At 47.5% G+C, this 23,923-nt stretch overlaps 1 protein-coding gene across 1 annotated transcript in view; it reads right to left on the bottom strand.

The window, feature by feature from the left end:
* Nucleotides 1-23,923, bottom strand: part of LOC115083413 (dystonin-like) — a 153,629-nt gene that overhangs the window by 53,302 nt on the left and 76,404 nt on the right. The window contains exons 17-18 of the mRNA XM_029587218.1: nt 3,249-3,350; nt 1,497-1,652 (exon numbers count right to left, since the gene is read on the bottom strand). Of these exons, the coding sequence (XP_029443078.1) occupies nt 1,497-1,652; nt 3,249-3,350 (258 nt within the window). The remainder of the gene's footprint in view (nt 1-1,496; nt 1,653-3,248; nt 3,351-23,923) is intronic.

Genomic DNA, 23,923 nt, shown 5'->3' with positions numbered 1-23,923 from the left:
CAGTGTAACACATATAGTCGGTGTTCTCCAAGAGAAGAGCAGCAACTGTTAAACCCATCAAGGTAAATCTGAGTTACCGTGGCTGTAATTGCAGTAATTATAAAATGCCCTTTAGCTGGCTTTGAAAGGTAAGCAATGTGATCAGGGACTGAAACATCCAAACCCCCCACTGCCACCATCACCACCACCTCCAGTAGCCGTGTCAACCTTGTCGACGACAATTCTGGCTTCCTGCTACCACAGGATGCCGGATCATGCCACTCTCTGCCAGACTGCAGCATTTTCATGGAATTTCTGACATCTCCCAACCCATGGGATTTACTTGTTGCTGGAGTCTCTGACATTTCCAGCACCTGAGAATCTAGGGAATCTACCTAATGCAATGTGATTTGATTGATTTCTTACTTGCTTCTACAAAGAAGATGTATCCCGTTCTCCAACCAAGCTGGCTGATTTATGACAAAATCTGCAACATACTCATTCTGAAATCCCTTGCAGTGCTATGTAGGCTACTGACATGGCTGTAGGAAGCTTCTTATTTATTTATTTATTTGCCAATTTGTTTTCTATACTGCCTATAACAGAAAAACTGTGCTAAGCAGTGAACAGTAAGACAAGTCAAAAATATCAAATTAGATACATTTCCAAACAAATAACACCATCATAATTAAAACTTACATAACTTAAAACCTCAAGAAAAAGCCAGATGGAAGAAATATGCTTTCAACTGCTTTCTAAAGAGTTTATAGTCAGTAAGACTTCTTAACTCAGTGGGCCGCTCATTCCATAGAGCGGGACCCGAAACAGCATAGGCCCTCGAGTGAGTAGTCTGGAGCCGATAAGTTTTAATGGTAGGGACAAGAAGCAAACCCTTGTCTACAGATCTTAAGGACCTTGAAGGGACATTCCTCCCCACTTTGTCAGACAACAAGGATAAACCAATAGAGTAGAGGGCTTTCTGTACAAAAGTCATTAACTTGACAGGAAACCAATGAAGCTGATAGGCGCTATAGAAATATGTTCCCTAAGAGGACAAGAAGTAAATAATCGGGCAGCAGCATTTTGTAACAGTTGAAGTGATGCAGCCATGTATTTTGGCAGCCCAGCGTACAATGAATTACAGTAGTCTACTGCGGTCAAGATGAATGCCTATTCTACTGCTCGAAAATCTGATCTTGGTAAAAGATATTTTAAGGGACAAAGAACCCGTAACTTAAAGAACACCAACCAAATCACATCTCGGAGCTGGAGCTTTAGCCCAAAGTTAGAATCTAGTAAGAAACCTAAATCACAAATTACTGGAGAGAATACAAGTGGTGACCCTTCCACAGTGATGACTGGCAGTATTATTTGAGACAAATGTCTACTCAACTATAAGGGCCTCAGTTTTAGCAAGGTTAAGTGTTAGGCCATGTTTGCTTAAGCCATAACTTGATGGCAGAAATACAGTTCACTCAGAAAATGTTAACAAAGCAATAGTTAATACAATTTCTTACCTGTCTGTCTACAACTTCCTCTTCCAGCCGATCCCAGCGATGCCTGAAGTCTTCCAGCTGAGCTGTGGCCTCTTTGTCCTCTGGTTTCACAGGTGCTGTGTGGTGATGGAGGCTTTCTAGTTCCACCTTGTGCTGATAAAGCTCTCTCTTGAACTCCTGCTCAGGATAATGAGGGAAAGTGTTTACTGATAATTACAAATAATAAGCGGACCCTGGCTCTAGCAGAGCGACCCAGAACAGAAGTGAAAAATGACTATCCTCTGTCTCTCACCAGCTCTTTACAGTTTGCCGTCTACTTTTTGATGTCCTTTTATCCCATGACCATATCACTCCATGCCTCTCTAGCCAATGCTATCTGCAACTCATTGTCTTCACTGACAGATACATTCTTTTATTCCTGGCCTCCTCAACTCATGGTCTTCCCCTACTCAGCTCAAAAGTCTGGTCTCACCATTTAGTCATCTTCCCCAGCCTATCTGCATCCTGAAACTATTACCTTCCCTAATCTAAGGTCCTTCACAACCCATACTGTCCCCAGTCTTCATTTCATTTATTAAAATGTATTAATCGCCTAACACTTAACAAGGCCTAGGCGATATACAAGGGTACATACATAATAAAAACAAAATAAAATACAGACAACAGATTTCAGCTTCACAGAAACCAAGCCGCAAAATACCAAATATTAATGGTACATTTACTATTTTAGACATAAGAGCATATTCCAAAAATTGACTATTCAATTAATAAATCATCATATATCTTTTAATGAGCAGATTAAGAACATTCATGCAGCCTCATTTATCATTGAACGCACGATGAAGCAGATATTCCTTAAATGCCGTTTTAAATTTTTTAACATCTTCTAACTTCTGATAACTACTTATTTCCATGATTGTTCCCATTTCATGATCTCCAAACTCAAACCATGAAACCTGATGATGCATGAATATGGATGGCTAAATGATTTGTCAGTCAAAGAGACACTAAGGTAATTCGAGACTGACATTCACAGAAGACTAGGAAGATGGATAGTAGGAGGAAGAGCCTTAAAATGAAGGAATATACACTAACAGAGTGATTCCTCAACCTTGGGCTGGTACCCAGTCATGGAAGACTTGCAAATGTGCCATGAAACATTAGGAAATTCAAAGAGTGCACAGCTAAGAAAGGCACACGACAGAAAAGTCTGGTGAACGCTCGATTCAGAGTGAGTCGGTAGTGAACTCTGTAATGCTATCGTGGTTCTTGAGCTGTTCATGAAAAGAAAATGTTTCTGAGCCAAACGTAAGCAGCTTCTGGCCTTGCAATTACTATGGCTTTATAGTTTGTTTTCACATCAGCCGGAGCCCCCAATCAGAAGTATCCTAGTCCAGGCTTTCATTGGGCACCGTTAATGAATGTGGATTCTTTTCATGGACAACCCATTTCTCAGAAAGCAGCTGGACACATTTGCACTTGAAATGGGAGTTTAGAAAGCAGAAGTCATCAGAAAATGCCCCTCGTTAATCCAATCTTTTATCCATATCCCCCAAAACCCTCACACGTCTCCATCCCACTGTTGTCCTAAATTTCTCAACTGTTTGCAATTTCTGATTTCAGGCTTCTGGGTTTCCTGCCTTTTCTCTTTGTATCGCACGCCTGGAGAGGTCGGCAGTACTGCTTACATCACTTCCTGTGGAAGACGCCATAACACCCCCTTCCCACTCCCATGGAAGTGTCTGTACCAGGATCCCCCAAAGACCTCCATACCTTTAAATCTGAGAGCTGCCGCTTCACCATTTCCAGGTCTCCACCCACCAGGAACTCCTCCGAAAGCCTCGCCTCTGCAGTGTCCAGCCAATCAAAGAGCCTCTGGGGAGGGTCAGAAAAAGGGCATGACCTTTTAGAAAGTGCTACATTTTGGAAGAGCCACCCAGACAGCTCCTTAATTATATAACTTTCTTTTTAAAATATTTTAGTGACTAGATCAGGTGTTGAGCTGGGTTAATTCCAGTTCTGTTGTAAACCAGCAGTGCTAGATGTGTTCTGTATTTTCATCAGATCTGAGGGAGGAATATGGTGAGGTTCAACCCCCTTTCATCTAAATAATCTAACCAATTGCTTTAACTCCTTTGTTTCTCGGCACTAGGAGAAAAATACTTAAGATTTTTAAGGATCCAATTTAAATATGGCTGCCAGCCAGCAGCTCAGATTTTTCCAGTCTGTAGCTAAGCCTCTCCCTCTGCATTATGGGATGCGAACTCCTATTGGCTAAACAGCGAGGATGTAATATGAGGTCAAAGCTGCTGAAAATTAAAAACAAAAAGAAAAATCTGAGTTGAGAAAAAGGACCCAAAAACACCGGCTGGGTATGACACCCTACACCAGGGCCGGCCAACTCCAGTCCTCGAGAGCCCCAGACAGGCCTGGTTTTCAGGATAGTCATAACATATCTGTATGAGATAGATTTAAATGCCAGGTCTCCATTGTATGCAAATCCATCTCATGCATATCAGTTGTGGATATCCTGAATATCAGGCCTGTTTGTGGCTCTCCAGGACAGGAAGTTGGCCACCCACGCCCATATGAAGGGAACTGATCGGAGAGTTTTATCTCTGCTGGTTTGAATCTGTTCTTACATGTGGCTGGATTATTGTTCTTCCAATAGATATTGATTTTTTTTTCTGTTGTTTAGCTTTCTGTCTCGTGTGGGGCTGATGAATTAAAAAAGAAATTCTCCAATAGACAGTGCTTTTATTTTTGCTGTTTCTTATTCAGACTTGTGCATTACTGGAGGTCTTACACTTGTTTGCTAGGTGGTATTATCTTTGATAGTTATTTTAAATTCCATGTGTGTTTACAAGAGAGAAATACAGGGCTCTACCTACAGACTTTCTGAGTGTGGTGTGTAACACTTGCACAGCAAACGATATCTAACTAAGGCACTACTAAAATCTAGTTAGGGATAGAATTCAAAAGAGAGGCTGTTTATTCCCTATCACCCTTACAGGCCGATGCAATACAGCCAAGCGCACCGTTTAACCCATGGTTAGACGCATATTTTGGACGTGCGTCCACAACCCCTTATGCGATAAGGGGATTAGCACATCCAAAACGGGTGTCCAAACCCCCTGCGAAGCGAGTAGCGCTCATCACATGCAAATGAGTCTATTAGCTATTCTCCCTCAATTCAAAACAAAAATTCGATACATACATATTTACCCTCAGAAACTGACGCCTGCCCAGAACAGGCTTTAATTTCTGAACAGCCCAAAAAGTGTAAAGAAAAGCAGAAAATACTGCTTTTCTGTACTTCCTCCAACTTAATATCATGGTGATCTTAAGTCGGATGAACAAAGAGGATGAGAATGTTTAAAAAAAAAATTGTTTTTAAAAAGTGTGCCGGCGGTCAACTTAGGAAAAGGGTCACTCAATTAACGAGCGTCCATTTTTCTAACCCGTGACTATGCATAGGTTAGGAAAACAGATGCTTGTAAAATTGAGCATCCGTTTTCCTAACCCGCTGACAGCCACCTCTCCTGGACGCCCATTGCCAAGGAGGCACTAGAGGTGCACATTTTTCCCTAGTGCCTCCTTTTCCGCGCAACCCTTCATTTCAATATTTAATCACACGCCCAGGAGAGGTGATTGGGTTCGCATTAGGATCAACACTTAGCGCCCATTTTCCATGCAGATTTATTGGATCAGCCTGCTAGAGGGTTTCCTTCTTAAATAAGTCTTCCAAGTGAATATTCCCTGTAAATACACAGATCAGTCCAGGCTCCTAGGTTTTGCCTCCCTGCCAGCAGATGGAGACAGAGAAAGTTTCACCGTCACTCTATATAACCCAGTGTGCCACCTGCAGTCCCTCAGTATTTCTCTGTCTCTAGCAAATGGGAGATGTGTAAAATCTGCAGACTGAGAAGAAAGAAAAAAAAAAGATTAAAAGACAAAATTTCTGGATTCTCCCAGGAAGGTTGTGCGGTCCTGGTGGGGGCCATTCCTCCTGGTTTGAGACGGTCAAGCAGGGGGTTGGTGACCCTTCTGATAGCTCGGTTCGGAGGTTCATGGAGTGGCATCTGGTGGTCCAGATCTCTCATCCCCCACGAGACAGCGGTGGAATCTTCTGGCAGTTCTGTACTGCAGGCCCAGTGGAGCAGGGAGGTATCCCGGTTATACAGTTTGTCCTGGGCTGGGTCGCTAAAGTTTGGCAAAAGGAGACCGATATAGCCAGTGGCATGGCTTTTTTTGTGATCTGTCATGCGGCCTGCACACCTGGAGCTTGAACTTCTGCACCAAAGGAAAGTATTCGTTTCTAGGTATCTTTATTTGTTCTCACAGAGTAAAAAAAAAAAGAGAACAAGGAACTAGATAGAGGAATTTGTGCAGCAGTTCAGGGAACTCAGCGATGATGTGTGGTTGCATGCGCAGGGACCTGTGTGCGTAAGGCTGCAGACTAGATTTGAGTGCATACGTCTGAAACCTAGAGTATTTACGCACCTCCTTGAGCATGCATTTGTGCAGGTATTTGTGTGCGCAAGGCCGCAACCTAGACTGGATAGCATATTTGCACGGGTACTTGTGTGCATAAGACTGCAACCTAAACGTGAGCATGTATTTACACAGGTACTTGTGTACGTATGACCATGGCCTATATGATGAGTGCATATTTGCGCAGGTACTTGTGCGCTTATGACTGCAACCTAATCTTGAGAGCTTATTTGTGCGTGTCCTGGAGGGATCTGTGTGTATACCTTCGTGGCATTGGTGTGTGCACAGGAGCCGCCTAGAGCTGAAGTTCAGGAGAATTAGGCACCGGAGACAAACAGGTCCAAGTGCCTTGCTATCTGTGAGGGTTGCAGTCCTCACTCTCCATTTGTGTCAGTGCTATTTGGATGCTCATAGCAATTTGACTAACCAGCTTTTGGCCATGTTGGGACATCCCCTCGGCCTATGGTGTCTCTGGAGGAGAGTGGAGTAGGAGGAGAGGCAACAGTCAGTTTTCCACCTCCCTTGTTCCAGAGGGCAGAAGCTTCCCTAAGAGAGAGAGGTTGGAGAGAGCAAATTTGGGCCTATGGGCTCCGGTATAGATCCATCCTCCTTCTCCTGGGTGGAATGATTCCAGGGCCTGCAGACCTTTCTGCAGGGATGCCCAGCAAAGGTGAAGCAACCTACTATGTAGGTTTGTTGGTCCAATTTGTTAGTCATGGTGGACAAATGCCGCAGGGAGCCTGTCCCTGATAATGTTCAAAGGGATGTGGATCATGAAACATCGGAGGATTCCAATGGGAAATCGGCTTTATTACCTCTAGAAGAAGGATAAATTGCATATGATTGAGAGCCACTTTGGATTCTGCTCAGATATTTTCTTTTTTTCACAGAAATATCTTGCTGAGTTTGTTGGCTCAGATCCTGAACATGCTTAGTTTGACCAGAGGTCAATTTTAGGTTAAGCATCCTGTTTCTTTCCCTCCTGTATCCAATTCAAGGGATATTGGATTTAAAGAAGGAAAATGCGGCTCTCAAGATTCCCCGATTCCACATGGAAACTCTGAGGTCCAACTCTGAGATCCATCATAACAGCAGTACACAAGGGAGAGTTCTTGGCATCTTTCACCTTGATAGAGGTATAGCTGCACATAGCCATCAGGCCGGAACACTAGAGATTCCTGGGATTCATGGTCCTAAGGGAACATTTTCGGTTATGAGCCCTTCCCTTGGCTGGAGATGGCTCCATGTACCTTCACCAAGATGATGGTGGGTGCGGTCACATGGCAAAAGGAAGGTGCATCTGTATCTGGATGACTGGCTCATTCTTGCAAAATCAGAGGCCCTCTGTTGATAATCAGTACAAAAGGTACCGATGCGCTTGAAGTCTCTAAGATGGGTGGTGAACCTAGCAATAAGCCATTTAGGCCTCTTTCAAATTCTGTAGTATCTGGGAGCTCAGTCTGACACACTAGCGGAGAGAGTGTTTCTCATGGAGATAGACTGCTGAACTTGAAGTCAGATTAAGCTTCTATTAGAGCTTTCAGTGCCCAGGGTTTGGGACTATTTTCTATGGCATCGACATTGGAATTAATGCTTTGGGAGTTCACACATATATGGCCTCTATAAGGGGCTCTTATCTCTGGCAGGAATCCGTTATTGGAAAAGTTTCATCTTTCTCTTCATTTAAAGGGGGAAGCCAAGGACAGTCTTTCATAGTGGTTTACTCATACCAGTCTCAAGCGTGGTGCGGAATTGGAGGTTCTCAATTTGGTAATAATCACTTCCGATGCAAGCCTCTCCGGGATGGAGGGCAGTGTGGCAAGATCAGTTGGTGCAGGGCAGTGGTTGAAACAGGAGGCCTCATAGTCTATCAATCAGTTAGAGATGAGAGTAGTGCATTTTGCATTGCTTGCCTGTCTGCTAAGGTTACGCGGTCATTCAGTACGAATCCTATCGAACAATGTGATGACGGTGGCCTACATCAACTGTCAAAGTGAAACCAAGAATCAGGCAGTGGCTCGAGAGGCCCGGTAATTGATTCTCTGGGCAGAGCTGTACTTGGAGCGGCTGGCAGCGTCTCACATCACTGGTGTGAGCAACGTTCAGGCAGATTTTCTCAGATGGAGAAAGTTAGACACCAGAGAATGGGAGCTGTTGGAGGCAGTGATGTGTCCATTCATGGAAGATGGGAGTATCCCAACCAAAGCGAACACCAAGGCGACGCAGTTTTACAGCCACTGAACAAACCATGGTACAGAAGGAACTGGAGTTCTGATGCTGCCGTGGACTCAAGGGATTCTTTTTTGTCATCTCTCCATGCCTCTAATGGACAAGAGATTATGACAGACAGAGAAAAAGAAAATTATTACTTACCTGCTAATTTTCGTTCCTGTAGTACCATGGATCAGTCCAGACAGTGGGTTATGTCCCCAATCCAGCAGATGGAGTCAGCACAAGCTTTGAGGGGGCGTATCCATATATACTACTACCCCCTCTGCAGGAGTTCAGTATCGAGTATATCAAAGCCAGAGTAGAAACCCCCGAAGGATCAAGTTTGTGGAAACAGATAATGAAAACAATTGTAACCGCAACAAGTAACTGCAAACATCCTACCAACTTGTAGGGAGCTGTGAATAACAGCGAAAAGAAACGACTGTGAAGACACAGAACACTGCGAGCAAGAAGTAGCGCAGAGCTGAGCAGGATCAAGAACCCAAACGCGGTGGGCGTCTGGACTGATCCATGGTACTACAGGAACGAAAATTAGCAGGTAAGTAATAATTTTCTTTTCCCTGTACGTACCTGGATCAGTCCAGACAGTGGGATGTACCCAAGCTTCCCTAAATTGGGTGGGGTCCTGCGAGGCCTGCTCGGAGAACCTGCTCGCCAAAGTGTCCAGAGACCGAAGAGGCGAGGTGCAGACGATAGTGCCTCGAGAACGTGTGTAACGATTTCCAGGTGGCTGCCCTACAAATTTCCTGCGAGGATACCGAGCGAACCTCCGCCCAGGAAGCCGCCTGAGAACGTGTAGAATGCGCTACGATTCCGGGTGGGGGAGTCCGCCCCGCCCCAATGTAGGAAGCAGCAATGCCGGCCTTCAGCCATCTGGCAATGGTCATCTTCGAGGCCTGAGACCCCTTCTTAGGACCGGCCCAGAGTACGAAGAGATGGTCAGAGGTCCGGAACTCATTTGTAGCCTCCAGATAGAGGCGCAGAGTGCGCTTGACATTCAAGAGACGGAGAGACTTCGGCTCTGAGGAAGAGAAGGATGGCAACTCCACCGTCTGGTTCACATGGAATGCAGAAACCACCTTCGGAAGGAAGGAGGGAACGGTGCGAAGCGAAACTCCAGAGTCGGAGAAACGGAGATAGGGCACTCTACACGACAGAGCCTGCAGCTCCGAGATGCGTCGAGCGGACAGATAGCCACAAGAAATACAGTCTTGAGAGTGAGATCCTTTATCGTTGCACTGCGCAGTGGCTCGAACGGTGGTCCCGACAGGGAGCGAAGCACAAGGTTAAGACTCCAGGAGGGACAAGGGTCCCGTAACGGAGGACGCATATGCTTGACACCCTTGAGAAAACGAGCAATGTCAGGATACTGTAGAAGAGAGCCCCCATCGCTCAACAGCGAACCAAGGGCGGCCACCTGAACCCGTAGTGAATTATAGGCGAGCCCTTTTTCCACCCCCGCCTGTAGAAACTGAAGGATCTGAGGTACAGAAGCCTTAGCGGGTCTCGTGGCCTGGCTGGTACACCACAGCTCGAACACCTTCCAGACTCGAACATAGGCCGCCGATGTCGATGTCTTTCGTGCCCGCAATAGCGTGGATACTACCGCCTCCGGGTAGCCCCGACGCCGGAGGCGGCGCCTCACAAAAGCCAGGCCGCAAGACAGAAGAGTTCTGCCTGCTCGAAAAATATCGGGCCCTGATGTAGGAGCTGGGGGAGGTGCCCCAGCCTGATTGGCCCGTCGATCACCAGCTGTAGCAGGTCCGCAAACCAGGGTCGCCTGGGCCATTCTGGGGCGACGAAAACCACGGTCCCCTGATGGCTTTCTATTCTGCGGAGCATCCTGCCCACCAGGGGCCATGGTGGAAAAGTGTAGAGCAGAAGATGTGGCGGCCACGGGAGGACCAGGGCATCCACTCCCTCCGCGCCGCGCTCTCTCTGGCGACTGAAGAAGCGTGGAGCCTTGGCGTTGAGAGCGGACGCCATCAGATCCAAGTGGGGGGCCCCCCCACCGATGGACGAGAAGTTGCATAGCTTTGTCGGAGAGAGACCACTCTCCGGGGTCCAGCAGTTGACGACTGAGGAAGTCCACCTGGACGTTGTCCACACTGGCGATGTGCGAGGCCGCTAGCTGGACGAGATGACGCTCCGCCCATTGCATCAGCAGCGCCGCCTCGAGCGCGACCTGCGGGCTGCGCGTGCCTCCTTGTCGGTTGATGTAGGCCACGGTGGTAGCTTTGTCCGATAGGATTCTGACTTCCCGGTTCCGAAGAAGCGGGAGGAAATGTCGCAGAGCTAGCCGGACCGCTCTGGTTTCCAGACGGTTGATTGACCACTTCGCCTCCACCGTGGACCACGTCCCCTGCGTGGCGCTTCGATTGCAGACTGCACCCCAGCCTGCTAGACTGGCATCGGTGGTCACCACCACCCAATTTGGCAGATCGAGGGACACGGCATGGGCCAGGTTCGGCGGATCCAACCACCAGCCCAGACTGTCCCTTGCATTCTGCGGGAGCGGGAGAATCATCTGGTAGTCCTGCGATACTGGTTTCCAACAGGAGAGGAGCACCCACTGTAAGGTCCTGATGTGCGTGAAAGCCCAAGGTACAAGGTCGATGGTGGACCCCATCACTCCCAGGAGTTGCAGGTAGTCCCAGGAGGTGGGCTCTGGTAACGCAGAGAACCGTCGTGTGTGATCCCGCAAGGATTGAGCTTTGTCCTGGCGCAGAAAAACTTTGCCCAGTAGGGTGTCGAAGGTCGCCCCCAAAAAAAAAAACCCAAGTGTTGCGAGGGCATGAGGGAGCTCTTGGAGAAGTTCACTACCCATCCCAGGGAATGTAGAAACCGTACTACTCGAGTCACCGCTGAGTGTCCATGATCGAATGACTTCGCCCGGAGGAGCCAATCGTCCAGATAAGGATGAACCAGGATGCCCTCCTTCCGGAGAGCTGCCGCCACGACTACCATGATCTTGGTGAAGGTGTGCGGCGCCGTCGCCAATCCGAACGGGAGAGCCGTGAACTGAAAATGCTGGTCCAGAATTTTGAAACGAAGGAAACGGTGGTGGTCCGGGTGGATGGGAATGTGCAGGTAGGCCTCCGTTAAGTCCAGGGAGGAGAGGAACTCCCCCCGATGCACCGCCGCCATCACTGACCGGAGCGTTTCCATGCGGAACCGAACGACTCGAAGGGATTTGTTGACTTCCTTGAGGTCTAGGATAGGCCGGAAGGAACCGTCCTTCTTTGGTACGACGAAATAGATGGAATAGTGGCCCGAGCCCACCTCTCCGAAGGGCACGGGCGCAATATCGCCTATCTCCCGGAGTCTGTCCAGAGTCAGCTGCACCGCTCCTCTCTTGAGGTCCGAGCCACAGGGGAAAAGATGAACCTTCCCTGCGGGGGGCGGACAAATTCCAATGTGTAGCCGTGTTTTATGGTATCCAGGACCCACTGGTCCGAGGTGATCCGTGCCCACTCCGCGTAGAAATACGTTAGTCGGTCCCCAATCCTGGGGACAGGGGAGTGGGCGAGACTGGCATCATTGTGAAGACTTGGTATAAGGGTTCCCGGTTCCGGGAGTAGTGCGTGCGGGCCGACGCCCGCGAAAGGAGCGCGACCAGGGCTGAGACCTGGGGGCGGATGACCGGGAGCCCGCCTGTCTGTACCCCCTGTAGCGCCGTTGCGCTCTGGCCCGAGAAGAAGAAAATGCTCTGGTTGGTCGAAACCTATCCTCCGGCAGCCGATGAACAGCGTTCTCCCCCAGGGGCTTGATGATCTGGTCCAAATCCTCCCCGAAGAGGAACTTGCCCCTGAAGGGAAGAGAGCCCAGACTCGACTTAGAGGACGTATCAGCCGCCCAATTGCGTAGCCACAGTAGTCGTCGTGCTGCCACTACCGAAACCATGGATCTTGCGAGGACCCGAAAAAGGTCGTACGAGGCGTCCGCCCCATACGCCACTGCGGCTTCTAGCCGATCTGCCTGGGCAGCCTCATCGGACGGCAGGTTCTGAAACGTGAGGAGTGAGACCTCGAAAACCCGCTTAAGGAAAACTTCCAACTTACGATCCTGTGTGTCCCGCAACGCCGCACCTCCCGTCACTGGGATAGTCATCCTCTTCGTGACCGCCGACACTGCGGAGTCCACCTTTGGGACCTTGATGAGGTCCAGAAATCTTAGGGGAGCGGGTACAGCTTTTCCATAGCCCGGCTGCTCTTCAGGGAGGCCTCCGGGGTGTCCCTGGTGAGAAGTTGTAAAAACGAGTCATGAATGGGAAAAGCCCGAGCCCTCGGCCGGAGTGCCGCCAGGACAGGATCTCCCTTCCTTGAAGAAGTGACGACAGCGGGAGCTACTGGGGCAGGCGAGTCTGGTGGCGGGTCCAAATCTAATTCTTGGATGATCTGCGGGATGAGGTCGTCCAGCTCTTCCCTCTGGAAGAGGCGTAGGGTACGCGGATCATCCCCCTCCTGCGTGCCGTCCCCTTGTCCCCCGTCCGGGAGGTCAAGTCCATGTCCCGCTGGGTCTGGCACCGCCCCCACTGCCGCGGGCGTGGATCGGACCCGGGTAGGAAGGCGGGAGGCCCCCACTCCCGGAGGGTCGGGGGGGGCCGGCGTCGAGGGCGACATCCGAGGGATCTTAGGAGGGGGGGGGTCCCACAGGTGCTTCCAGCCCCTGCAGATAAGCGGTATGCATGAGCAGGATAAACTCCGGAGAGAACCCCGGCCTGCTCGGGTGCGCTTCGGGGGCGGCGTGGTTCCTGCTCCCTGGCTCTGGGTGCTTGGTTCCTGCACCAAAATCGGGGGAACACCCCCGCTGGTAGAGTCCTCCAGGGATCCGTTCTCCCTCGTAGCCTCCAGGGATCCGTTCCCCCTCGTGGCCTGCGCCTCAGGGCGCTCAGAATGTAAAATGGCCGCCGTTCCCGCCAAAAATGGCGGAGTGGCCGGCCCGCACTGCCCGGGCAAAAAAGAGAAATCAGTCAGGGACTGTGAGGTACCTTCCCCCCCGGGAAGGCATCGTGCACAGATGCCCTCCCGGGAAATCCGGGACCCCGGGTCTCCGCAGGCCGCACAGCGGGATGGCTGCGGCATCGGGATCGCTGTAGGAGAAAAGAAAAAGCCACGGGGGGGGGCCATGCACACAAAGGCGCCGCTGCGGGGGGGCCCGGTCGGCCCGCACTGCCCGCTGTCCGAAAATAGAGGAGGGTGCCGCGGGGGGGCCTTCCCGGCCACACGACCCGCCCCAGACATCTTTCCCTAAATGGCTCAGCAGCCCATGAGGAGCTGTAAAATGGCCGCGGGTGAGGGAGTAAAGAGCGAAGAGGCCGGCTCCACCGGCTTTCGCGGGCACCGGGGACTGAGCTGTGAAGGAAAAAACTACAAAGGAAAAACAAACTTACCCCTGGCTGCAACAAGAAATAAACAGCAAGGCCGCAGAGAAGAGACAAGGAAGATAAGTCACTCCCCAGAAGTTGAAAGAACTCTGCCTTACTTTTTTTTTTTTTTTTTTAAACTTAATACAAACTTGATACAAACTTGATCCACAGAAAAAGACAACAACAAGCCATAATCAAGCAAGAAAGTGAAGGAAAAGGAGGGGAAGCCTGATTCCCCTACTCGCATCTGCTGGAGTCAGAAGATACTGAACTCCTGCAGAGGGGGTAGTAGTATATATGGATACGCCCCCTCAAAGCTTGTGCTGACTCCATCTGCTGGATTGGGGACATAACCCACTGTCTGGACTGATCCAGGTACGTACAGGGAACATCTAGACAACATGATCCTGGTAGCTCCAGAGTGGCCACATCAACCATAATTCCAAGACCTGATCAACATGGCCATAGATGGGCCCCTGAGGTTTGGACATCGGTCTACTCTTTTCCACCAGGGCCCAATATTTTCAGGTCAGGCGGCTCACTTCTGTTTCATGGCTTTGCTTTTAAGAGGAGACAACTGAGATGATTGGGATATTCCGAAGTGGTTATTTCCACCTTAATGCAGGCTAGGCAACATTCTACATCCTTGATGTATGTGCAAATTTAGAATAACTTCAAGTCCTGATCTGCTGTTGATGGAGTGCAGCCTCAGCTTGTTCAGGTTATGGTGTCACATATTTTGGCTTTTCTACAGAAAGGTTCTGGTCAAGGGACTGGCCTTTAACTCTATGAGAGTCCAGGACATTGGGTTGTCTCTGGAGTAAAGTACAAGGGTATCCTCTGACCGCTCATCCAGATGTTATATGGTTCCTTCAAGGAGGTAAAAACTTGCATCTTGGAATCTGAATCTAGTTCTTGAAGGATTGTGTGAAGCTTGGTTTGAACCACTAAAGATAGCTCAATTTGAACCACTAGAGAGCGCTATGGTTAAGGACTTGACTCTTAAAGTGATTTTCTTAGTTGCTATTTGTTCAGCCAGGTGAATTTCAGAGCTTCAGGTGCTGTTGTGTCAATATCTCTTCCTACAGATGTTGGATTCGGGGCTATCTTTATCCAGGATTCAGAAACCCAGAAATAATTGGATAACAGTGGGCTCTGGCAGAATAAGGCCTATGATGAAGAGACACTCACTCTCTCAGGTGTTACCCTTATATAACACAATTTCTGCATTGGAAAATGAAAAAGCCTCAGCAATAGAATATGGAGTGATGTCTAAAAGGGAAGTAGTCACCCAATATACCCAGAAACCCTTCAACATGATCAAATGTCATAAAAGCAAGCTTCTTATGCTGGGAGACTCAGCCATAAGAGGAATCAATTTGGGGACTCATTTTGATGGTGTCACAACAGTTAAATGCCTTCCTGGATTCTCAGGTAATAGAAATGCAAACCAGGTGATCATCGCAATTATAGAAGAAAGTAAGAACTCTGATAAAAATGTTATCATCCATCTGAGGACCAATGACCTCATTAGAAACGGTGTCCATAAAGTACTGAAATATTTCCAAAATCTAGGGAAGAAGATTAGATGCATGGGAAAGACTATTGCCTTTTCAGAAGTATTACCTGTTCCTGGCTCAAAACCTGGTGAAAGGAAAATGGTTTTGGATACGTTGGAGGCTGGGGCCATATATGGGGCAATAAAAGATTATATGATAAGGATGGCCTACATTTGTCTGTGGCAGGAAAGAGGATGCAAACTGAAAAATTCAGATTATACATTATCAGGCACTTAAACTGGGAAGCAAGGTTGGCAGGAGGTGGCCTGTGAATTTGGCATGTCACCCCAAGCAAAACAGGAAGAGGGAAGGGAAAGTAACAAAATCAATCAGTTCAATAAAGCAGATAAGGTCACTTTGAAGAGCAGCTGGAAAGCTATAACAAATATTTGTAGTCCAGGCAACAAAATCCCAGACCTGCAGGCTCTAATTCTGGAAGCGGATTTGGACATTATTACTATTTCAGAGACATGGATCAATGAATCTCAAGATTGGGAAATGGCCATCCTGGGCCATAACTTGTTTAAGAAGAGAGAGGTCAGAAAATAGGGAGGGGTAGCTCTTTATGTCAAAAACAATATCCAAGCAACTGAACTGCAAAGAACATGAGGTAGAGAAGAAACTTTATGGATCGTCCTAAAAATAGAAGATGGTGCTTCCATTTTTTGCTGGTGTGATCTATAGGCCTCTGACTCAGGCAGAAGAACTGGACAGAGATCTAGTCAAAGACATCCAAAAGGTGGGAAAAAAGGGGAAGTGTTGCTCTTTGGAGATTTTAATCTGCTGGATGTAGATTGGAGCATTCCTTCTGCAGAATCTACAAGAAGTAGAGAGATAGGGGCTCTGCTCAAACAAATGGTAAGGGAGGGTGTGGTGCTCAGTAATGGGGATAATGCCTCTGATGTTCAGGTAGGGGCTCACCTCTGCACCAGTGATTGTCAGACATTATGGTTCGATATTGTGAATAGGACACGGAGAAGTCACACGAAGACCCAAGTTCTGAATTTCACAAATATGGACTTTGTCAAAATGGAGATTTACCTGGAGGAAGAACTAGAAGATTGGGAGAAAATGGGTGCGGTGGAACAACAGTGGGCTACATTTAAAGGAGCTATTACAGAGGCAACAAATCTCTATGTTAGAAAATTAAACAAAAGTAAGAGGAAAAAAGAAACCAAACTGGTTCTCTAAGGAGCTGGCTGAAAAAATAAAGGCAAAAAGGACAGCGTTCAAGAAGTACAAAGGATCTCAAAAAAAGGAACACAAGGAAGAATATCTGGTGAAACTGAGGGAGACGAAGAAAGAAATCAGGAAAGCTAAAAGTCAAGCGGAAGAAAGAATTGCCAAAGAGGTAAAGTGAGAAGACAAAACATTTTTCAGATACATCAATGAAAGAAGGGAGGTAAGAAGTGGTATAGTGAAACTGAAAGGTGACGAGGAGCAATGTGTGGAGAGAGATGAAGAAATGGCAGAAATATTAAACACATACTTCAGTTCAGTGTTCACTAAAGAAAGACCCCGGAGAAGGAACATCGCTGGTTGACAAGACTGTGGAGGGGAGTGGAGTAGATGAAACTCCATTTACAGAAGAGAATGTATGGGAAGAGCTAGGAAAACTGAAAGCGAACAAGGTCATGGGGCCGGGTGAGATATACTCCAGGATACTGAGGGAGCTCAGAGATGTGCTGGTGGGTCCACTGTGTGACCTGTTCAATAGATCCCTAGAAACGGGAGTGGTGCCGAGAGATTGGAGAAGAGCAGTGGTGGTCCTGCTTCACAAAAGTGGGAGCAGAGAGGAGGCTGGAAACTGCAGGCCGGTTAGCTTCAACTCGATGGTGGGAAAATTAATGGAGTCTCTGCAGAAGGAAAGGATAGGGAACTATTTACAATCCAGTGGTTTGCTGGACCCAAGGCAGCATGGATTCACCAGGAAAACGTCTCATCTGACAAATCTGATTGATTTTTTTGATTGGGTGATTTGAGAATTGGATCAAGGAAGAGCGCTCAATGTGATCTATTTGAATTTCAGCAAAGCTTTTGATACAGTCCCGCATAGAAGGCTTGTGAATAAAATGAGAAACTTTGGAGTGAGCGCCAAGGTGGAGGTGTGGATTACAATCTGGTTGACTGATAGGAGACAGCGTGTAATGGTGAATGGAACATTACTCTGAAGAGAGAACGGTGTTAAGCGGAGTGCCACAGGGATCGGTATTGGGACCGGTTCTGTGCAATATCTTTGTGAGCGACCTGGCGGAAGGGATAGAAGGTAAAGCTTGTCTATTTGCAAATGATACTAAGATCTGCAACACAGGGGACATGCCTTAAGGGGTAGAAAGAATGAAAAGTGATTTAAGAAAGCTTGAAGAGTAATTGAAGATTTGGCAGCTGGGATTCAATGCCAAGAAGGACAGAGTCCTGCATCTGGGATGTGGCAATCCAAAAGAGATGTATGTGATGGGGTGAAAGTAGGGTTGCCAACTGGCTCCAGATTTTCAGGACAGGTTGATCTAGTCCTGGTTTTACCTCATTGCATACTGGGATTTATTCTGATTTCCCTATTGTATTCCCTAAGAAAAGCAAAACTATTAGTACCTGCATGCAGGTGAGTAGGGGCGGGACTGAATCAACCTGTCCTGAAAGTCTGAAGCCAGCTGGCAACCCCAGATGAAAGACTGATGTGCATAGACCAAGAGAGGAACCTTAGGGTGATAGTGTCTGGTAATCTTAAGATGGTGAAGCAATGTGACAAGGCGATAGCTAAAGCCAGAAGAATGCTGGGCTGCATAGAGAGAGGAATAACCAGTAAGAAATGGGAGGTGATAATCCCCTTGTACAGGTCCTTGGTGAGGCCTCACCTGGAGTACTGTGTTCAGCACTGGTGCCCGTATCTCAAAAGGGACAGAGACAGGATGGAGGCGGTCCAGAGATGGGTGACCAAAATGATGTGGGGTTTCTATTGGAAGACTTATGAGATTTGAGGAGAGGTTGAAGGATCTAAATATGTATACTCTGGAAGAGAGGAGGTGCAGGGGAGATATGATACAGACCTTCAAATACCTGAAAGGTTTTAATGATGCTCAATCAATGACAAACCTTTTCTGCTGGAAAGGAAACAGTAGAACTAGGGGTCACAAAATGAAACTCCAGTGGGAACAACTCAGAACCAATATCAGGAAATATTTCTTCACAGATAGGATGGTGGATGCCTGGAATGCCCTTCATAGAGGCAAAAACTCATAATAAAAACTTTTTATAATATATCTGAAGCACGAAACCTGTGAGGGAGTCAGTTGGACCATTAGATGACTGAGGGGTTAAAGGGGCTCTTAGGGAAGATAAGGCCATTGCAGAAAGACTAAATGAATTCTTTGCTTCCGTGTTTACTAATGAGGATGTTGGGGAGATACCAGTTCCAGAGATGGTTTTCAAGGGTGATAAGTCAGACGAACTGAACCAAATCACTGTGAACCTGGAAGATGTAGTAGGCCAGATTGACAAAATAAAGAGCAGCAAATCACCTGGACCGGATGGTATGCATCCTAGGTACTGAAGGAACTCAAAAATGAAATTTCTGATCTATTAGTTAAAATTTGTAACCTATCATTAAAATCATCCATTGTACCTGAAGACTGGAGGGTGGCCAATATAACCCCAATATTTAAACAGGGCTCCAGAGGTGATCCGGAAAACTATAGACCAGTGAGCCTGAGTTCACTGCCGAGAAAAATAGTGGAAACTATTCTAAAGATCAAAATCGTAGAGCATATAGAAAGACATTTAGATAGCAGGGTTTAATGGAACACAGTCAACATGGATTTACCCAAGGGAAGTCTTGCCTAACAAATCTGCTTCATTTTTTTGAAGGGGTTAAAAAACATGTGGATAAAAGTGAACCGGTAGATGTAGTGTACTTGGATTTTCAGAAGGCGTTTGACAAAGTCCCTCATGAGAGGCTTCTAAGAAAACTAAAATGTCATGGGATAGGAGGCGATGTCCTTTCGTGGATTACAAACTGGTTAAAAGACAGGAAACAGAGAGTAGGATTAAATGGTCAATTTTCTCAGTGGAAAAGGGTAAACAGTGGAGTGCCTCAGGGATCTGTACTTGGACCGGTGCTTTTCAATATATATATAAATGATCTGGAAAGGAATACGACGAGTGAGGTTATCAGATTTATGGATGATACAAAATTATTCAGAGTAGTTAAATCACAAGTGGATTGTGATACATTATAGGAGGACCTTGCAAGACTGGAAGGTTAGGCATCCAAATGGCAGATGAAATTTAATGTGGACAAGTGCAAGGTGTTGCATATAGGGAAAAACAACCTGTGCTGTAGTTACACAATGCTAGATTCCATATTAGGAGCTACCACCCAGGAAAAAGATCTAGGCATCGTAGTGGATAATATAGTGTAATCGTTGGCTCAGTGTGCTGCAGCAGTCAAAAAAGCAAACAGAATGTTAGGAATTATTAGGAAGGGAATGGTTAATAAAACAGAAAATGTCATAATTTATTTATTTATTTATGGTTTTTATATACCGGAAGTTCCTGTATACAATACATATCACTCCGGTTCATGCCTCTGTATCGCTCCATGGTGAGACCGCACCTTGAATACTGTGTACAATTCTGGTCACCGCATCTCAAAAAGATATAGTTGTGATGGAGAAGGTACAGAGAAGAGCAACTGAAATGATAAAGGGGATGGAACAGCTCCCCTATGAAGAAAGGCTGAAGAGGTTAGGGCTGTTCAGCTGTGAGAAGAGACAGCTGAGGGGGGATATGATAGAGGTCTTTAAGATCATGAGAGGTCTTGAACGAGTAGATTTGAATCGGTTATTTACACTTTTGGATAATAGAAGGACTAGGGGGTACTCCATGAAGTTAGCAAGTAGCACATTTAAAACTAATCGGAGAAAATTCTTTTTCACTCAATGCACAATAAAGCTCTGGAATTTGTTGCCAGAGGATGTGGTTAGTGCAGTTAGTGTAGCTGGGTTTAAAAAAGGTTTGGATAAGTTCTTGGAGGAGAAGTCCATTAACTGCTATTAATCAAGTTTACTTAGGGAATAGCCACTGCTATTAATTGCATCAGTAACATGGGATCTTCTTAGTGTTGGGTAATTGCCAGGTTCTTGTGGCCTGGATTGGCCACTGTTGGAAACAGGATGCTGGGCTTGATGGACCCTTGGTCTGACCCAGCATGGCATTTTCTTATGTTCTTATGTTCTTCTATAAAATCCGCAGAGAAGTCCTCATTATCATTGGACTCGTGATCCAGTAGTCCTTCCTCATTCTCTCCCTTCCCTGACTTCCACAGGGTGCTGATCCACTGGAAAAAGGGAGGGGGGAGAGTCCAGTGGCACTCTTGCAGGGGCCTGCTTTCTGCCATATTTAGATAAGATGGCTGCCAAGTCCTGCGACTGACTTGGGGTCTCCTGAACCAGGCCTGATGACCGGGTGGAGTGAATGCCACCTGAGACCCCCACGGAGGTTCCTACCCCTCTGGAGGCACAATCTGGGCAAAACGAAGCTGCATCGAGATGCAATTGCCTCAGGCCGTAGCCCTGACAAAAGTTCCTGCGCTCAGCGGAAGGCGCCATGACGTTGCAGTCAGCGCCAAAAATAACTGCTGCCATGATTGACTTCCCTGCCAGAGCAGGAACAATCTCTGACTCTTCCCCGGCACAGTGGCCCAACCGCTTGTATCCCCACTCACCCGACTATGGCCTCCCGCCACAAGTGGATCTGCCATTGCATTTTTTTTAATAACAGCACCCACCAGGGAGAAAAAGAAAGAAAGGAAAAGGAATATATCCCTTGCTCCTGGATGCTGATGGCTGGGAGTGAAAAGGACACAGAGGGAGCGAGGTAACCAGGACCCCTGGCTTTCCTTCCCTCTGGATGAAGAGGGCCAAGCTAGATCAGAGATAACCATCCCCTTGCTCGCCCTGCTTAACTCGAGGAATGGCCCACAAAGGAACCTAACACCTCAAGGAGCCACCATCTTAGAAGTCTTCCTTCTTCAACCTATTTCTTCTTTTTAGTTCAAAACGGCAGACTGCAGGATTGACCTCTGCCATCTGCTGGAGACAGAGAAATAGTGAGGGACTGCAGGTAGCACTTTCTGTTATGTAGCAGTATCTGAAATGTTTTTGCTCTCTGCCTCCATCTGCTGGTCGGGATGCAAAACTCACTTGTCTGGACTGATCTGGAGTATGAACAGGAAAGGTGAAACAAATTCAGACAATAACCAATGACCCCCATCTTTTACGTTCTGGGGTACTGATATGTAGACATAAGGGAAAAAGCATAGGACTGCTTCTGTGACCAAGTCCAAAAGCAAAGCACATTCAAGCAGCATTGTGGGAATTTTTAAGAAGGCTCCTCACCCAGTAAAAATGTCACTAGCTGTAATGTTGCTATCAGTTGCTTGGTTTTGATTGTAAATATTCCTACCCTTATGATAAAGCTTGGAGATAACTGAATGGAGGTGCAGTTATTACCCTTAAGAGAAACATGGGGGTAACCTGCACAGAGCGGCAGATATTACCACAAGAAACTTGCTGGGTAGACTGGATGGACCATTTGGTCCTTTTCTGCCATCATTATTTATTATTTTTTTATTTATTTTTGAATTCTTATATACCGACATTCCTGTAAAATATACAGATCACACCGGTTTACAGTAAAACAGAACTGCCGCCGGAGGGCGTTACATTAAACCTTAAACAATTAGAGCAAAAGTACATTAAACATTAGAGCATTAAACATTGATCATTAGAGCGTAAGAACATACGAAAACGTATGGAGAAACAACGGAAGAATTGCAAACCGTAAGAAGCTTAATGCGGAGTAACTGTAAGACTTCAATACGGAATAAAAGTACATAAAACATTAGACGTGATGCTTGGATTCGAGGGAGAAAGAAAGAGGGACTATATGAGGAGTGAAGGGAGGGAGGAGGGGCTGCGGGGGGGCAGAATCTGGGAAAGAAGAGCCCTGATGAGGCCTGGGAGGGCTGGGTGCTCAATTTATCATCGAGCTTTGGTCCATGTCCATCGAACGGCGTCCGGGCGGGATTGGGTTTCCAGGAAAGCTTGACTGAAAAGCCACGTTTTGAGATATTTCATAAAGGTTTGGTGGCAGGGTTCTTGACATGGATCTGGTGTGGCAGAGTGTTCCATAGAGTGGGCCCTGCTGTGGATCGTGCTCGCTTACTTAGAGAGGATTTGGCAGGGGGGGCACACAGGGGGCCTTTATACGCTCTTCTGACAGGTCTGTCTGAGGTGTGTGGGCGGAATTGATTACTGAGCTTGAGAGGGGCGATGTTATGGATGTCCTTGTGGATCATCGTAAGAACTTTAAAAGAGATCCTGAATTTGATGGGTAGCCAGTGAAGTGACTGAAGGACGGGAGTGATATAGGAAAATTAGTTTCTTACCTGATAATTTTCGTTCCTGTAGTACCAAGGATCAGTCCAGGACACCTGGGTTGTGACTCCGCACCAGTAGGTGGAGACAGAGCAAAACTTGTCGGTGTGAGTCATATATGACCCTGTGCCAGTCACAGCCCCCTCAGTCTTACGTAATGTCAAAGTAGCAACTCAACCAAGCAACAACACTGGCTAGAAAATTCACTTCCAAACCAAAACCTACCACCAGAACTCCTAGTGGAACCGGACTCCCCAACCGGAACAGGACTCCCCAACCGGGAGAGCTAAACAAGCGATCAGAATAACTAAGAAAACTATGAGCGGACTCTCAGTTACTTCAGCGAAGCCCTGCGGGCGGGATCCTGGACTGATCCTTGGTACTACAGGAACGAAAATTATCAGGTAAGAAACTAATTTTCCTTTCCCTGTACGTACCAGGATCAGTCCAGGACACCTGGGATGTACCAGAGCTAAGTTACCAAGGGTGGGAAGCAGAGAGTCCCGCTCGGAGCACCCTCTCTCCAAATCCCCCGGAATCTGGAGCCCGGACATCCATCCGGCAGTGCCTGATAAAGTATGCAATGATTTCCCGGTAGCCGCCCTGCAAATCTCTTGAGGCGACACCTGAGAAGCTTCCGCCCAGGACGCAGCCTGAGAACGAGTCGAGTGAGCCCGAAGACCCACCGGAAGCGGTTTTCTCCGCACCAATTACGCCGAGCCAATGGCCTCCATGAGCCAACGGGCGATCGTCGTGCGGGACGCAGCGGCCCCTGTCTTTGGACCCGAGAACAAAACTAAAGATGGTCTGTTACCCGGAACGGATTAGTAACCTCCAAGTGACGAAGAATGGACCTCCGCACGTCCAGCTTCCGCAGTTCCCTTAACTGGGGATCAGGGGACTCCCCAACCGCAAACGCAGGTAACCCCACTGACTGATTTACGTGAAAAACGACACCACTTTAGGTAGAAAAGAAGGTACCGACCGCAAGTATACTCCTGAATCGGAAATACGCAAGAACGGTTCCCTACAGGGCAGGGCCTGCAACTCCGAAACACGCTGTGCCGAGGCAATCGCCACCAAAAATACCGTCCTCAACGTAAGGTCCTTAGTAGATGCATGCTTCAAGGGCTCAAACGGGGCCAAGCCTAAGGCGGAGAGAACCCAGATAAGGTTCCAAGACGGACAGGGGGGACGCAATGGAGGACGGAGATGTTTAGCCCCCCGAAGGAAACGGGAGATATCCGAATGAAGGGCCAGGGATGGTTCCCCGGACCTTAACCCGCAAACAACCAAGCGCCGCCACCTGGACCCGTAGAGAACTGCACGCCAAGTCTTTGGCCAGACCGGCTTGAAGAA

The sequence above is a fragment of the Rhinatrema bivittatum genome, chromosome 2 (genome assembly GCF_901001135.1).
Source record: "Rhinatrema bivittatum chromosome 2, aRhiBiv1.1, whole genome shotgun sequence".
Taxonomy (NCBI): Eukaryota; Metazoa; Chordata; class Amphibia; order Gymnophiona; family Rhinatrematidae; genus Rhinatrema; species Rhinatrema bivittatum.
The sequence above is the reverse complement of the archived record's forward strand: the minus strand, read 5'-3'. Positions and strand labels throughout refer to the sequence as shown.